At 36.1% G+C, this 17,847-nt stretch overlaps 1 protein-coding gene across 2 annotated transcripts in view; it reads right to left on the bottom strand.

Annotated features, from left to right (window-relative positions):
- Nucleotides 1–355: 355 nt before the first annotated feature.
- LOC101889562 (furin-like protease 2) overlaps nt 356–17,847 on the bottom strand; it is a 472,277-nt gene continuing 454,785 nt past the window's right edge. For both annotated transcript variants that reach the window (XM_059122172.1, XM_059122173.1), the window contains exons 12-16: nt 16,077–16,353; nt 13,441–13,640; nt 10,484–10,762; nt 10,028–10,278; nt 356–1,020 (exon numbers count right to left, since the gene is read on the bottom strand). In XM_059122172.1, the coding sequence (XP_058978155.1) occupies nt 532–1,020; nt 10,028–10,278; nt 10,484–10,762; nt 13,441–13,640; nt 16,077–16,353 (1,496 nt within the window). In that variant the 3' untranslated portion in view covers nt 356–531. The remainder of the gene's footprint in view (nt 1,021–10,027; nt 10,279–10,483; nt 10,763–13,440; nt 13,641–16,076; nt 16,354–17,847) is intronic.

Raw genomic sequence — 17,847 nt, 5'->3', positions numbered from 1 at the left:
TCAAAAAGTTTTCGGAAATATTAAAATCATTTTTTTTTGTAATCAAATAATAAAATGTGTAATAAACAAAAAATAAAATTTTATGTTTAGATTCTTGAAAATAATTGAGATTTGCAAAAACAATTAGATTCATGTTTGTGTTATAAAATTCACGTGGACAAAAAAATTAATTTGAATTGTCTATTAATTATTGTTGTTATTATACCGATTATTAGCTAATTTATTTATTTATTAAAAAAAGAAACAAAAAACTCAAATTATTAATTATTCTATATTAATTTTTTTTAAGCTTAGAGCTGTTACAATTAATTTTTCAATTTCCGTAATAATATTAGTTTTTTTTTTAGATTTTATGTTTTGTTGTTTGTTTTTTTTCATTTATATAATAAGGTACAATTTTCTTTTTACAAAATTTACAATTAATCAATTTTATTCCATTTATGATTTTCTTATTTTGCTTGTTTTGTTTTCACAGGTTCTTGGTTTTTTGTATGGGATTTTCAGTGCAGCCTTTTAGTGTATTGCCCATTTCTATGTTCTTTGCGTTTTATCTTCGGAACTACTGGATGACATTTGACGCAATGATGATGATGAGGTCTTCTTAAGGGGCACTCTCACAAATGTGTGCAGTTCGTTTTCTTCCCCCTGAGACGACGACGGCATCGTTTGTCGCTGCTGGTTTCGTTGTTTTCGTTGTTTTCTATCTATGTTAATTTTTGTATTTTTATCAAATAATTCTAAATCGTCTAAATCTTCATCATCATCATCATCTTCAGCAAGAGTTGGCGTTTGAGTTTGGCATTGCTGCAAATCTCTTTCATAGACTTCTTCCTCATCTTCTTCTTCTTCGTCGTGATAATCGACTACTGCTTCTTCTTCGTCGTCTTCATCATCGATATTGGCCTCGGCATCGACTTTAAGTAATGTACTAGAGGAAGTTATACGATTTCTTCTGCGATTATTGGTGGGTACTTTGTTATAGCGTATAGTTTTACGTGCTGCCGCCTGATTGCTTGAACGCTGAAATTGAAAAAAAAAAAGATAAAGTTTCATGTTATTAGATATATATTTTTTGATTAATATGTAAAGAAATCATAAAAAAATATTTAAAATTCGGCGAGAGGCATGAATAATTCTCAATTTCGTACTTTGTCAATTTAGTTTATCTGCCATTAACGAAAGCGTACTTTTTAGCTATAAATACAAATATACATTTCTAAACGATACCAAAGGAATGATCCATCATATCACGGGCCATATAAAATAAGTTAACTCTAATAAAACGGATTACATCAACCCCACTAAAGAAAAAGGCCCACCGCCTCAAACCAAAATTTACTAAAGAAAAACAAAAAAAAAAAAAAAAAAAAAAAAAAAAACAAGTTAAAAGCATAAAAACGTTCGGTCTGTCCGAACTTAGAATATCCTGCACCATTTGGAACCAAATTGGAATTTTCTGTCACAGGCGGTAGAATCCATTACGAACTTCAAATACCAAATTTGAAACAATTCCGGTGAATAATGTCGCTAAAATCATCAAAATATCGAATATGGGGAGATACTGATATATGGAGCCTATACGAAGACGTGGACCTGCATAGACAATTTTCAGTCATATGCTGTAGAATCCATTACGAACTTCAAATACCAAATTTGCAACAATTCCGGTGAAGAATGTCGCCAAAATCATCAAAATACCGAGTGTAGCGTAGTATTATATATATGGAGGCCTACGAATACGACGACTGTGGACTGTATTTCCCATTGCAAACTCTAAATACGAAATTTGAAACAACTCCAGTAAAAAATGCACTAAAATCATCAATATATCGAATATTCGGAGGTACTGATATATGGGGCCTATGCGAGGACCTGGACCTGCATAGACAATTTTCTGTCATATGCTGTAGTACCCATTAAGCATTCTAAATACGAAATTTGAAACAACTCTGGCGAATAATGTCGCTAAAATCATCAAAATACCAAATATAGGGTGGTATGGAGGCTATACGAAAACGTGGGCCTGCATGCGCAATTTTTAGTCATAGGCTGTAGTAACCATTAAGAATTCTAAATACGAAATTTGAAACAACTCCGGGGAATAATGTCGCTAAAATCTTCAGAATATCCAATATCGGGGGTGCACCGTTGATCTATACGATATCGTGGACCTATATCGATTTTTCTCCTCCAAGGAGTAAAGTCAGAAAGAACTTCAAGTGTGGATTTTTAGGCAATTCTATTGAAAATGTAGCTAAAATCATAAAAATACCGAATATAGGGAGGGGTATCGTTATATGGGGGATATACAATATCGTGGACCGATATAGCCTATCTTCGAACTTCGACCGTGAGTGCAGGCAAAAAACTGATCTGTGCAAAATTTTAGCTTCCTATCTTTATTCGTTTTGACTGTAGGCTCCAATCATCAAAATAGCGAATTCCGTAGGGAGTGGAGGGGGTGTCATGTGGGGGCTATACAATATCGTTTGCCGATATAGCCCATCTTTGAACTTAACCTGCCTGCAGACAAAAGACTGATCTGTGCAAAATTTTAGTTTTCTATATTTATTCGTATTGACTCAAGCGTGATTACAACAGGCGAACGGACGGACAGTGGCCGATCGCCTTAGAATTTTACGCTGAACAAGAATATATATACTTTGTTATGTCTAAAATTATTATTTCGATGAGTTACAAATGGAATGGTGAACTTAATATACCCTCCATACTATGTATGGTGGAGGGCATAAAAAACGCGCTGGCGTCTGCCATAAACTATTAAAATTCCCTATATTGTTTTAGCTCTTTATTTTTGAAAGACAATGTGGTTTGTAAGACAACCATGAAAAATAGACCCAGACAAAGACAAAAGAAAATACATCAGCCAAAATGTCTGTTACATGAGAGTTTGGCGGAGCAAAAAAAAAGGGTTACAAAATCTCCACACACTTATTTAGAGAGCATTTAAATAAATGATTTCTAGCAGTTTTTTAATGGGCCAAGACATAAAGATACAGCCGAAATGATAGACATTCAGGCAGGCAGACAAACAGAGCCATAAAACGACTCCGAAAAAATAAAAAGAAGCGGCTGGAAAAGACGAGCGACCAGAAATCAAATACTTGAAACGTTTAGTCTCAACATCATGTTGGCAAATAAAATCCCTTTTATATCCTTTTTATGTTTCAACTTTCTTTTTTCATTTCCCATCGTTTTTTCTTTTTTTCTACCAACATCGTTGCCATCATCGTCATCGCTGTTAACAAAAACTCATTAGATATGCCATCAGTTTAGGCTGCAATGACATGGACCGTCGTAACAGAGTCCACCAAAAAAAAAAAAAAGGAGCCAGCCACAGGAATCACAACTATGGAAACGAAATCAAAAAAAAAAAAAAAAAAAACACCCGTCATATAAAGAAAAGTGTAGAAAGGCTGTGAACGGATGAAAGGAGTTTTTAATATTTTTTATTCCAAGGAAGGAAAAAATCACGTAGAAAATCAACACCATACTATCGAGGGAAGTTGGGGAAATGTTGTGAAATACACAAAAGGTCAATTGTTATTGTCCCAAAATAATTCAAGGAACGAAAACGAAAAATAATATCTTCTTAAAAAAATTAATAAGAGAAATTATAAATTTTTGTTTGGGATATGTAAATGTTTAAAATCTGACCTTAAATATCAACCGGTGAGACAATTAATTAACTGAGTACGTGGGTCTCACTTAGAGTCTGAAATGTCAAACTGTACTAAATCGGCTGAGCATCGTGGCTTTTAAAAAAGCAGGAAGAACCTTCAATAACTTAAACGGTGGTCTTTTATTCAATTAAAATGCGATGGGTGAAATTTGGATTCCGTAACGATGGGCGAAGTTTGGACCAATTTGGATACACCTTTCGTATTCGATGGGCATATATTATAAGTTTTCAGAAAAGTGGTTCTTAATATAATAGCATTCTTAGTTTGGGGCTCTTCGCCTTGTACGAAATACAAATCCATGTCTTTTCAAAATTGTTACCCTTTTTGAGAAAGTATGCTTCGTATAAATATAGTTCGTTGGGAGGCATCTAAAAGATTGTATCAACACTTTCCATTTTAAACACGATTCCAAGCCCAAATTCGGTCGTGAACGCCGTTCGCCTTATAGGGGATCAACAACATTATGGTAGAAAATCGGCCAGTAATTCAAAGTAATTATTTTTCAAAATTTAACCCTCTGTGGAGACGGAAGCCAGGATTGTCTCTCGAAACCGTCTCCAGTAGTGGGGGTTTCTAACAGACACAAAATGACATTTTGGAAGTAAAATGTTTTGAAATGATTTAAAAATTTACAATTTAGAAGGGGGCCAGGTACCTCACTCCTGGTTATGTTGCAGTACAATATTGTGAATTTTCTCGTCTGATCTAAGCAACGCACAGTGCGGTGAGATCCTAAAAAACGCAGATTAAGTCAGGGAAGCATTATATATCGCTTTGAAATGTTTTTCAAACATTTATATTACCACTAGCATGTTTGGCATTAAAAATGGGACATATCGGTCCACGTTTCGTCGGTATGGTTCTCCACATAGCATTACTTCCACATTTTCGTTATTTTGAATGTTTGGATCACAATTTTAAGCCAAATCATGTGCAATTTGACATTTAGAGTTCTGAGTAGATATAATCTCTCCTTGCTAAAAAATGTTAAGATTGCTTCACTGTTTGGTACAGGCCCCATATTACAGTACCTTCTAATTGGTGATAGTTTGGTATTTTAGTATAATGAGTAACTTAACATTTGGAGCTATGAGCTGACAGAATCTCTCAAGCTAAATTTTGTGATGATAGGACCACCAACTGCGAACTCAATATTAAATTGAAGTTTTCACCAAATACCAAATTTAGTAATATTTAATACGCATATTCAAAACAATTTACATCCCCCAACCTAGACACCAACAGTGATCCAAAACTGGTACCATTTAATACTTTTCGAACAATAATAGTACGCAATTTCAAAACCACCACCAGATATCAACAGAGACCTCAATATCAAATTTCGGGATTCGAGCTCACTCATTATCAAATGAAGTACCAATTTAGTACTTTTCGTATTATTTTAGTACTTATTTGCTAAACCGTTCCATATCTCAATCCTAGATTCCAGCAGTTATCCCAATATAAATTTTCACGGTTTCAGCTCTACCCTTTACTCAATATCAATTTTTTTTAAATTAGTACTTTTCGAATATATATATATAATATATATGATTTATTTAAATTTTTAAATGTTATTGGGGACGTACTCGAAGGACCGATTTTTAGAACCGATCTTAGTTCATTAAAAAGTTATAAAAGAATCAGTAGGTTTATCGACATATAGCACTAATGCTGGTAGATGGTGGTTTTGAAAATCCTGATGATGGAGATGATGTCTGAAGTCTTCAATCCCCTTGCGAACATCATCTACATTCGTTTAAAATATTCGGATGGACCAAGGCCGAGTCTAAAACTCAATTCTTTTTTGTGCGTTCTAGAAGAATTGGCTTTTGGATGAAATGTACCCGAAGGAGTGGACCAATATTCTTCATACCCGAAGTAGAGCTAAGTTTGATGATTTGGATACTACTTTCCAATATTATTAGGCGTACCAGCAACCAGACGGACATGGCTAAATCGACTTCAAAGGCCCTGACACAGAATTGGCCCAAAGGAGCATAAGGTCTAAAACCGTTATATCGATGAGGTACATATTTTTGCAAAATCTAATGATATATGAGTGTAAGCTAATATGACAACTATATATCAAAAAAATAAAGTCTTTCAATTCGGCCGGGTCGATCTGTTTTGTACCATCGACTTTGGAAATATATGAATAATATTTAAAGGGGTATCTGCAGAGAATACCCAAATCACAGAAAGTTTCTTTCTATAATTTCACCTTCAAAGTACTTTAAATCGGGAGGTACCGCCATAAAAGCGCTACAACAATTAGAGGAACTAAATCTGCGATATTTTGCAAGCAAAGCTTCGGTTTCATACCAAACGATATGTCTGCTACCCAAACTCAATAGACCACTTAAACCCCTAAAATAAAATGAAGTGTCACATAAACAACCACTTCCTTTCTTCCAGATGCGAACAGCCTTACAAACCACCTCGACTTGATCCTTTACAGTGCCACTTATATTTGTATGTACATGTGTGTGCTGGCCTCAAACTGGCTCACACACCCATTTGACAAATTGCCTACGAAACGTTTTTGTCATTACTTTAGTACTTGATGTCACTTCCATTACCACGCACATAAACCCCTGGCCCGCACAAACACACACACGCATACACAAGGTCTGCTGGCAAAAACATGTAAAAGAATATGAGAAGAATCCAATACCACACTTACTTCGAAGCCTGAAAAATGACTGAGTGTGGATGTATTTGGATATATGGAACGTAGGACATATTTGCATATTTTATCCCTTTTTTTGCAGCCACATAGAAGATGAGAAGTTATTGACGCGATATTTTTTAAAGGAAATTGTAAAATTGTTATGGAAGATTTTACTAAAAGCTGGGGTTTCCTTTATGGCCTACGTTATTTTTTTCGGTCGTTCGTTTCTTCTTTGTCAATGAGGCTAAGAGAGCATCAAAAAGGACAAAAAATGGATTGCCTTTTTCATTTTACCGTTAAAATGGAATATAAATTTATTTTTTTAAACTTTTCTCCTTTTTATAACATTTTTGTTGTTGTTGTTTTTGTTAAAAGAATACGTAGCCTGACAATATGCCTTGTAGAAATTTATATGGTGATTTAAGATTGACGTTTCACATTAATGTGATTTATCGATTAATTGCCAGGTAAGATTTTAGGTTCGATTAATTTTTCTGACATGCAAAGAAGGAAAAAAAAAAATGACGAGATGTTAAATAAAACAAATCACGTAACTGGTGATTAATGGCTGCAAATAAGTCTTTAAATTAATTAATTAATGGAAATCAGTTGCGATTAGAAATACGAGGTAGGGTTGAAGAGTTGATGTGGCATTCATAGGATTGTATTTTAAGTTATAAAAATGTTATCTTGTACTTTAGACCAGTTTCATTTTAGAGTCAATTTTTTACAGCATGCATTTAGTGATCCTTAAATGTTTTACCCTTGAAGAAATGATATAAGGAAACGATATATAAAATATAACAATATAATAAATATAAAATATTTGACTCAAATGTGAGATAAGAGGCAAATTTTGAAAATTCGTCACATATAGTTAAATGTTTTTTAAGGGTCTGGGTTTATTGTTCTTGTCTGAAAAATAATTTTATTTATTTTTTTTTTTTTTTTTAATATTGCCCTTAAAAAGTCTGTGGATAAAAACTTCACATAAAAATTCTAAAATCAAAAGCTAAAATCTAAAATATTGAAAGACCAATTTTTTGTTGAAACAAGTAAAATAGCAGCTCGGCCTAGTGTTTAGATATCTGAATAGCCAATTTTCTATCATAGGACCAAATACCACATTTCAAACGTTTCTGCTGAAAAGTGGGACACATATAATCAAAATACTGAATATCTGGAGGTTCAGCTATATGGGACCTACACTAATCCTTGGACCTATACATTCAATTATCTGCTAGAGAAGGAGGAAGTACAGAATACTGGAAGGTTATACAGTACCAATCTGCAGTGCGTAGATCTGTAGAGGAAATTTTCTGTCATAGGATTTTGTATCAATTACGAACTACAAATACTAAATTTTAAACAATTCCGGTGAAAACTGTGACACCAATCATCAATATATCGAATATCTGGAGGTACAGTTATATGGGGCCTATATCAAAATGTGGATCTATATAGCCCATTTTCAATTCCAAACATCCTGTAGACTTTAAGTACATCTAAGCAAAATTTTATGAAACTGCTTAATTTCGATCGAAAGGTAGGTGATTTAGAGATTTTAGAGATTAAAAAAAAAACCTGCAACAAAGTCAAACGCCATAATTTTTACATTTTTTTTAAATTTTATTGAATGAAAGCAAAAAATGTCGGAAATAGCATCAAATTTTAGAATAAGTTTAGATTTGTTCGAATTGGTCATCTTTGGCACGAATTATGGCCAATAAAACTATCATACGCTGCCCGAATGTTGCTCTGCAGTATTGTAGCCCATTTCCGGCAAAGCGCTTGCTTGAGGTGATCGACACTTTGGTATTTTTTAGAGCTAACCTTGCTTTCCTAAATACTCCAGACACAATAGTCCAACGGATTGGTATTCGGCCATTGTGCGCTCGAAATGAAGCGTGGAACCTCATTTTGTAATCATTCTTGGCTGGCGCGTGCTATGTGCGATGGAGTTGAGTCCTGTTGGAATATCCAAGGTCTACGGCCAAAATGTTTGCGTGCACAAGGTATAAATACACCCTCCAGAAAATTTTCGCGATAATATTCGGTATTTATTCTGATGCCACGGTCGATTAATACGAACGGAGAGCGATCATCGGCTGTTATGACGGCCCACACCATCACCATGGCCGACGCTAGAGTTCTGTTTACATTTTCATTTTGTTTGTTTCCAAACAGCTGGACAACGAACGTTTTCTCATCGGAGAAAACCAAATTGGGCAGTTCACCACTTTCCGCCAAGCGATGCAATTCTTTAGCTCTTTTGAGTCTATTTTCTTTCCGTTGCGGCGTAAGTTCTTGCACTTTTTGGAATTTTAATGGCTTTACCCCGAGCTCATTATTCAATATTTGGCGAATGGCATATTGCGATATGTTCAGCTCACAAGCCATTTTTTGGCCATTGCGACGCGGATTTCGATCAAGTCGCTTCTTTCCTTTTCGAACCATTTCTGTTGATGTTGCTGTTTTCTTCCGTCCACATCGTTGACGTCGGCCTACGCTACCAGTATCACGGTAACGAGCGATGGTACGAGACACAAAAGATTTATTCACATTTAAATGCTCAAGTGCTCTAACGATAGCACTTGTGGTTTTCTGGCCAAATATAAAGAAATCAAACTATCACGCTTGAATTCCATCACGAATAACTTTGTTTCTGGAAAATTCTCACCAAAATGCTTTTGTACGCTTGTAAACAATATAATGTGCTGTCACTGTAATAATTCAAACAGCTGTCGGACGAGTGGCTTAGAAATGACAGCAGTCTAAAGTTGTTTACATTTTTTTCATCTCACCCTGTACTGTCATATGCTGAGGGTACATATAACTTGTTTCCTACAGTTCTAAAAAGAAGTTCTTTTCAAGAATTGGTATGATTCTAATAACAATAACATAATTTCTATCTACCAGCTTTCTATGAGCTTACATACATTTTCGTCCACATGTCATAATAATCTCTAGAAATAGTTAAACTTGGCTGATATATAATTGTAAACATGATGTATAGATTCGTAATCTCTTTTCATATCAAATCCCATAATAATGTCAACAAATTTTTGACTTTGACAACTTATAACACGCAAAACCTGTCGTTATAAACACAGGATGATATAATAATCCCAACACAAGACAATGCCACAATACCATTTAACCTCTATTACAACTAGAAAAAGCCGCAGGATAACAAGAGGACATGTCGTTGTACCAATGAACGGTAGTCACACTTCATGGGGATGTGTGAAACAGCCAGAAACGTTAGGTGGTTTGGTTCATACAATCCCCCATATGGAATGGTTATGCAATGATGCAGCAATGACAATTCGCAATATCTACACACATATCTGCACATACATGCAATGCATGGAATACACATATAACACCTTTACTTTACCATAATCCATATTTTGATTTATCTACAAAATCCTTTGGATATAAAATTTTCACCAAAACCTGTTCGCCTTCTTCTACTTCTTCGACAAACCAACCATTTGTGGTGTACTCGGCCAAAACTTCTAGTTATGTGTGCATATGGGGTTTACACATGCCAGGAGAGTGTATTTGACAAGGAAGCGAGGTGTGGAGAGCACACATACATGTAGGAACTACATATATATAGTAACTACAAGAACTTAATACCAACCTGTAAGACGGCAAAAATGACAGCAAATACTGTAACAATGAGAAGACAGGCGGCAACCGCAATTGCTGTGATAGTTGTTAAAGGTGAACCGACACGTGAGAATAAAGCACCAACACCTGTTGATCCATCCGAATCGTCTAACAGGTTACCATAGAGACCACCACTGTTGCCGTACGAACTGCCAAATTGTTGCTGTTCAGCAGCGGCAGCAATGCGACGCTTGCCAGCGGGTGAGGCATTGATGCAACCACCTGTAAACAGAAAGGGATACAAGAGATTTAATTGAATAATGTTAATATGGTAAATTCTAAGAATATGGATTTTAAGGAAAAATCAAATTTTGGAAATCAGTTTTGTTCATTTAAACCTTTAAAATGCAAAACGAATAACTGTTTTTCCAAGAATTTCTTTGTGCATTTACGTGCTTTAAAGTTCAGTGTGTGTGTGTTTTCATACCTGTATCCTTGTCACAGTGACAACATGACTGATCCTCCGGTGATGCATCATTGGCACAACATGGTACACACTGATTGTTCAAACGATCCAAATGTAGTGGGAAGGCACAAGTTTGACACGAATACTGGCCGGGACCTGTACATGAACGACACGACTCATGACATGTTTTACATGTCTGCGTTGGCGAATCGTAGTATTGTGAACCCAAACATTCCATGCAAAGGCCACCATCCAACATAAAGTGAGCAGGACATGATGTACATGCTAAGGGTCCAGCGCCTATTGCAGGAAGAGACAAATGAAATAAAATTTAAATAAAATGTAATAAAATCTAAATGAAATGAAATAAAAACTATTAAGAAATTAATAAAGTATCAGTTGGACATATCTACGGCACTTTTAAAGATTTTCCTAACTAAAACTTCTGATCAAATTTTCAACGACCGTTTTGCGGTATTTCAATAATGCAGCGCTCTTTTAAAGCTTGAGTCGCCATCGGCTTATTCGCGTAAACTATCGACTTCAAAAGACCTAAAGAAAACCAGTAAGAAAAATCAAAAGTCGGGCGGTGCAGACTATATTATACACTATACCACCATGCGTATTTAGTAGAGCTCCGGTAACAAGTTAATTTATTTGAAGTAGACCATACCACCTATCAACATTTGGCTTTAGAGCAGTTATAATTTTATTTCAGAGAGAACTGATATATGGTAGGAATATCCAATGCTGAATCAATTTTCACGAGACATTTTTATTTCTTATACCAATTAACATTGCTACAGAGTAAATGATGCCACTTCGAGAAGGATTATATAAAAAAATATATATCGGAGCCGAGTACCATCGAATGGAAAGGCACGTTCCGAAAAACCACTCCATTTGGGCTGAGATTGTTCAAAATCGGATTAGGGATATATGTAGGTGATATGTCCAAATCATAGCCAATCTCGATAATATTTGATAAAGGTATTTCCGAGCTCCATAAGAAATCTGGTATAAAATATCATTGTTGTCAAATTTATATTACGAATGCGAGGGACTTAAAGACCAAATCGAATGAAATGTATATATGTATGGCAGCTAAAGCTATGTCTAAACCTTTTTTCAGCAAATTTGATGTACTTGCATCTAGACTGAATCCGGTCGGATATGCCTAAATTCAGGTCATTTGGACTGATATTGGCTATTTGATGCACAATTAAACTGAAGCCGTTTGAAGATATATATGGGAGCTATTTCCAAAATCTGAACCGATCTTGATACAATTTGGCAGAGGTATTTCTGAGCTGTATTTGGTATCTGGTCCCAAATATCATTCTTGTGGGGTGCATATTATGAATGTGAGAGACTTAAAAACCAAATCGGATGAAACTTATATATGGTAGCTATAGCTACATCTGAATCGATTTTCACCAAATTTGATAAACTTGTTTCTAGACTGAATTCGGTCGGATGTGCCAAAATTCAGGCCATTTGGACAGATATTGGCCATTTAGTGCACAATTAATCCGAATCGGTTGAAAATATATGTGGGAACTATATCTAAATCTGAAACAATTCTCACCAATTTCAATAGAGTTCGTCCTTGGGTCAAACAATTATTGTTTGAAAAATTTCATTTCAATCGAATAACAAATGCGACCGGCATTTTGTTCACAAGAATACATGGACGGACGGACTGACGTGCATATATCGTCTCAGAAAGTGATTCAGTGAATATCCTTAAGAGTAACTATGGGTCTATCTCGCTTCCCTCTCCATGTTACAAACAAATGCACAAAGACATAATACTCTGACCACTATGTAGTGTAGGGTATAAAAATTTAAAGGTGTTTAATCGCAGGATCTAGGTTGCCAATTCTGGTCTCTAAAATGCGAAATAACACGACCCGGAAATGACTGATGCAGTAATTGAATTGTTGCTCTGGCTGTCTAACATGTGGTGCCGCCTCGTTGATGTCGCCCTCCACATTCATTCCTTCAATTCTAGCAAAAGAAATGTATACCCTTTATACGCTGTTCCAATATTTGTTAGAGTAAAATCCGCTCGAAATCTTGCCAGGTATTTTTCAACAACTCTGCTTCTTCTTTTTTATCATCTCAGCATTTGTGCATGACATCGCGAACACCCGCCCCTCTCTCCGGTCGTCCACAGCATGTTTTCTACCATACACATACACACAAATATAATATTGTCCACTCGATTTCACTCTTAGTGTAAACTCTCCCAAATAATAAAAGAGTGGGGAGTAAATTGCTAGTTAAACTCGTACTCCCTCTTCGCAACATTTTCACTTGCGAGTAAAATTGAACAAATCTGAGCCCCGATTTCATAATTTGTTGGCGAAAGTACCGTTCAACAAATCTGAAATCGATTTTCGACCAATTTGCATTGAGAGCATCAATTTTTAACCAATTGGAGAAAATCGGTAGACGTAAAAGTTAATTCTATTGTTGACGGTCTAAAGTTAAAAAGGCTAGTATTTTTTATACCGAACATGTTTAACTAAAATGCGTTTTTTACACTGTTAATTCTATGATTATACGTTAAATAAATAACGTAACTTGCTAAAACGCTTGTTAAAAAAATTAAACATATAAATCATTAAATTATCAACATCAAATACAAAATTTTGTTTTCTGTGAATAACTATTACCCAGTCATTGAACTTATTTAACCCACAAAACACCATAAACTCCCCTTTAAATGTCGTCATTTCACACCTTTCAAAAGTTATTGACAGAATTTCACCTTTGGGCGATAAAGTGGCCGTCAAACACTCACAAACAAAAATAATCACAAAAGGTCCTCAAAAACTGACACCGAGCTAATTTTTTTCTTGCCAACATTTAAACTGCAATAAATTGCAAGAACCACACGCACACCCATAACATTTTCCTCGTAGTCTCTATATATATATATATATATGTATGTAGCTAACACCATAACTTACCGTTACAAGTTTTACAATAATGATGACACTTCTGACAGCCAAACTCTGACTTGTAGAAACCTTCAGGACATTCGGGATGACATTCACCGCCCGCCAACTGCCAGCCACTGGGACATTGTACGCATTGATCACGTCGTGGTCCGCTGCAGGTATGACAACTGAGATAACACTTGGCACAAGTACCACGGTCACTGTAATAGCTGTAACGGCAAAAACAAAAGCATGAGGGTATGAAGAATAACCAGTAAAAAAACAACGTTAACAATAGAAGTTCCGAAAAGAAAATAAAACAAAAAGTTGAGTTTTTTTTTTTTTTTTTTAATTTTTATACGGAAAAAAGTTCATCCTTTTCCGACACTCATTCGGTAAAGCAGGGATTGTAACCTCCCCAAAAAAAGTATGAAATGATTTGTCATACACAAATATTGTGCAAATGATGAGGACGGTAGGATTGTGAGAACAGTTTTTACTTTGTTTTCCCTGGCTTCCTTTTCTGGACCTCCCAATAAAACAATACCAAATTATGCTAATAAAACTAATAGTGGCCATTATCAATGGCCAAGTGCCACCTGAAATTTAAAGCACTGTCAAACAAAAACATAAAGATAATTGAAAGTATAATTTATAAACTTATCAGTGTTGCCAATTTTAATACCATGGAATATGAAATTTATTGGTACCGTATTCTGGTACCAAGAAGTTAAAAAGTATCAGTCGGTTTTGCCGATATACAGAGTGAAATGAAAAAACTGCTTCAAACTATGAAAATGAGGTTCCTCGCTTCATTTCCAGCGCACAATGGCCACCAAAATCTCCGGATATTGTGTCTGGAGTATTTTGGAAAGCAAGGTTGGCACTAAAAAATACCAAAGTATCGATCACCTCAAGCAACGCTTCGCCGGGAATGGGCCACAGAGCAACATTCGTACTTCGTGCCAAAGGTGAGCAATTCGAACAAATCTAAACTTAATCTAAAATTTGATGCTATTTCCGACATTATGACCCTTTGTGGATAAGGTACCAGAAAGTGGTTCGCAGATATATAACATCTTCACAACAGATCTTTTGTTAGGCAAAATGTTTGTATGTGTGAAATTTGAAGAGGGTTGGGTGCTTATTTCGCCTTCTTTGAGCGTTTTGTTTTTCAAAATCTGGAACCCTATGTGAGGGAGGTACTATAAGAAGAAATGGTACGATCTCTACAATCTTTATAACAGATCTTGGACATATAAACATATTGAGATGTACCAAGCCAAAATGGAATCTGATGTTAATTTAGCGGTTTATGAGCTTCATGGATATTCAAAAATTTTGCCCTCTGTGAGGGAGGTAACAGAAGCAGTGGACCGGTATATCCCATCTTCTCAGCAGATCTTGTGTTAATAAAAATAATGGGATGTGTAAAATATTGATGGAACCGGATGCTTATTTCGGATTTTATGACCGTTTTGGCTATTCAAAACTTTGACCCTTTGTGGGGGAGGTACCGGAAGGAATGGTCCCGCCTCTACCTAACATATCTTGTGTTGATGAAAGCATAGAAATGTACGAAGACTTTTCAAAATTTTGACGTTTTTGTGGGGGAGGTACCAGAAGGGTGGACCTTTTGCTTAATTAAAGTATTGTGATGTATGTAGTTTGAAGACAATCGGACTCTTACATCACATGTTGCAAGTGTTATAATTATTCAAAATGTTGACCCTTTGTGGGGGAGGTACTTGATGGAGTGGACCGATGTTGTCTAGCACTAGTGGAAATATTAGGATTTGCAAAGTTGGAACAAAATTGGATTGTCCTTTCTCTTTCAGTGCAGTATTTTTTTAAGTGTCGACCTGTTTCGGAATGCTACCAGAAAGAGTAAACTGATATTGCCCATCTCCGAACTAAATTTGATAATATTATTACTATTAGGTATGGACCAAATCGGATACTCCCTTCGAGAGCTAGAATATCCGATTAGCGAGAGACAGACGGACAGACATCGCTAGATCGACTCCAAATGTCCTGAAACGGATGTGGTCCAAGGAGACCTGGGGTCTAAAACTGTTATTTCGATGAGGCAGAATTTGGCCGTATCAAATGATATATACCCTCTATGCCCATATGGATGAGGGTATAAAAACATAGTTTAAGTACCTCCGCCCTAATATCTACCAAACCCAGTCCATTCATGTCTACGTGTCAAATGTAATTCATGCGTAAAATTTTAAGATTCTATTTTTGTCAATACTTTTGGCTGTTGATGGACCAATAAGTCATTCTTCAATTAACTAAAATCTACTTATTTTCCTACTAGAATGGCAACACTGTTCCTTTCATAAATCCACACACACACATTCACATTGGTGTCCACAGCACTACCGCACCCGTCCACAGCTATTCATTTCAGAAACAAATTATAATTATGTGTCACACCATTTTTATTGCTTTGCCAATATTGCAATGACAAGGAAACATTTCCATTTCATGAAAGTTCATGAACAGCAACACTCACACACACCCATGTAGCGTGTATGTGTGTGTGTGTCTGCATATTTGTTCGTCTACTATTATTATGTCCTGTCCCGTGCACCGGATAGTTGGTTGTTGGATGGCGAAGAGAAACTTAAAATGCAATTCATATTTTGTATAATTACCCATCAGCACAGGTGGTGCGGCATTCGCCACTTTGTAGCTGTAATCCTTTGGCACATGCCGTACAATTCATTCGTGACACACATTGGGTACAGGTATGCAAACATTTTGCACACACGCCGGCCTCCATGTAGTAGCCATCGTCGCAAGTGCTCACACAGTGATTATTCTGCAGCAGTAGACTCTGGGGACAACTTAAGCAATTCGATTCGGTGGGCCCATCACATGTCTCGCAAGTACTATGGCACGGATGACAATGGTTGTTATCGTAATATTCAGCTGAAATTATACACAAAAGAGAGAACGAGAGAGAGAGAGGGAAAGAGAATGTCATATTAATGAAAGGCAAATTAAAGGGCATTTCAAAATCATATATTTGCATAGCAAGAAGCGTGAGTGCGGAAAATGTCAATGGATAATTGCTTTGTATATTAAGTTGAATTGGAATTTTTAAGAGGGGTAATTTGTTCAGTTGAAATGAGTTCCTGATATTATAATATTTCCTAGAAAACGGAAAAAATATACATTTCACTCCTAAGCATATGATACAAATTTTATAATTACCATAAGCCTACAAATAGGCAATTACCAGCAAGGAATGGCCAAAGCTCGGGCGAGACTTACCACATGCTACCCTTTATCGTATTTTTTTCGATTTTTAGATAAGTTTTGGTGTAATCTGAGACTTATGTAAAATTTTATCACAATTTTGGAGAATATTCAATCTAATACGATGACATCTTAATGGAGTTTCTGAACGTTTTTGAAAAAAAGGAAAATGGAGAACATGTGTCCCATATTTTCAGCTCTATTTTCATAATTTACTCGGTCTTCCTTGTAATCATTTTTTGTGCCGCACAGTGTTGTGAAATATTAATGAGGCATATGTTTACTTATCCCCTAAAAGTATGCTACATATTTTATAATTAAAATTATGCCAAAATGGGCAATAAAATTAAGAGTTTTCACTCAGTAGTAAAACTTGCTCACGAACGGGTTAGCTCGAAGAGTGGGAGTTTTAGATGGAATTTACTCTTTTGTTTTTATGTGGAAGAGCTCTCGAGCCACTCCTGTCTTAAAAATTTGAGCGGGAGCGAATCGCTCAAATAAATATTAGGCGTAGCTCCACTTTTCGATATAGCTCCCATATAATTGTACTTTTTGATTTGGCGAGACGAAATTTGAAATCTCTCCCTTTTAGGAATACAGACGGCATAGAGACCATAAGCCATGTGGATGATTGAACTTTCATGGCGTCGGGTCCTATTGTTAACACCAAATGTATAAGGATCAGCACCTATCTTGCGGAGCTTATCGCCTACATCCAAGCAGGGAATATGAAAGTATCCACTAAATAAACCAACGGCCTGCGAAGATGAGGATACATCAGAATGTGCAGGTCGAGGTAAATTGAACTCCGACCACCAATTAAACTAAGATACTAAGGGTCACATTCGACGGCATGTTCAAGTCGTCCGCGCAAGCTACAGATGTCTGTGACAAAATGAAAAGTGGGAACAACGTCCTCAGGATGCTAGCCGGCAGAATTTGGCAGCTTACCCATTATAACGCGATAAGTCGGTCTGTGGTCAGGTATGTTACATAGTGGAAGAATATCCAGATTTTGCAGAATGCAGCCCAGGGAACTGCGACAGGGAGCCTCCTCATGACACCTGTTGCTATCTACATGAGGCGGCGAAGACGCCACCCATACTTCAGCATAAATATATGCTTTCGTTGTAGTATAGTGGGAATCATCCAAACCTTTGTGTG

This window comes from Musca domestica, unplaced genomic scaffold (genome assembly GCF_030504385.1).
Source record: "Musca domestica strain aabys unplaced genomic scaffold, Musca_domestica.polishedcontigs.V.1.1 2, whole genome shotgun sequence".
Taxonomy (NCBI): domain Eukaryota; kingdom Metazoa; phylum Arthropoda; class Insecta; order Diptera; family Muscidae; genus Musca; species Musca domestica.
The sequence above is the reverse complement of the archived record's forward strand: the minus strand, read 5'-3'. Positions and strand labels throughout refer to the sequence as shown.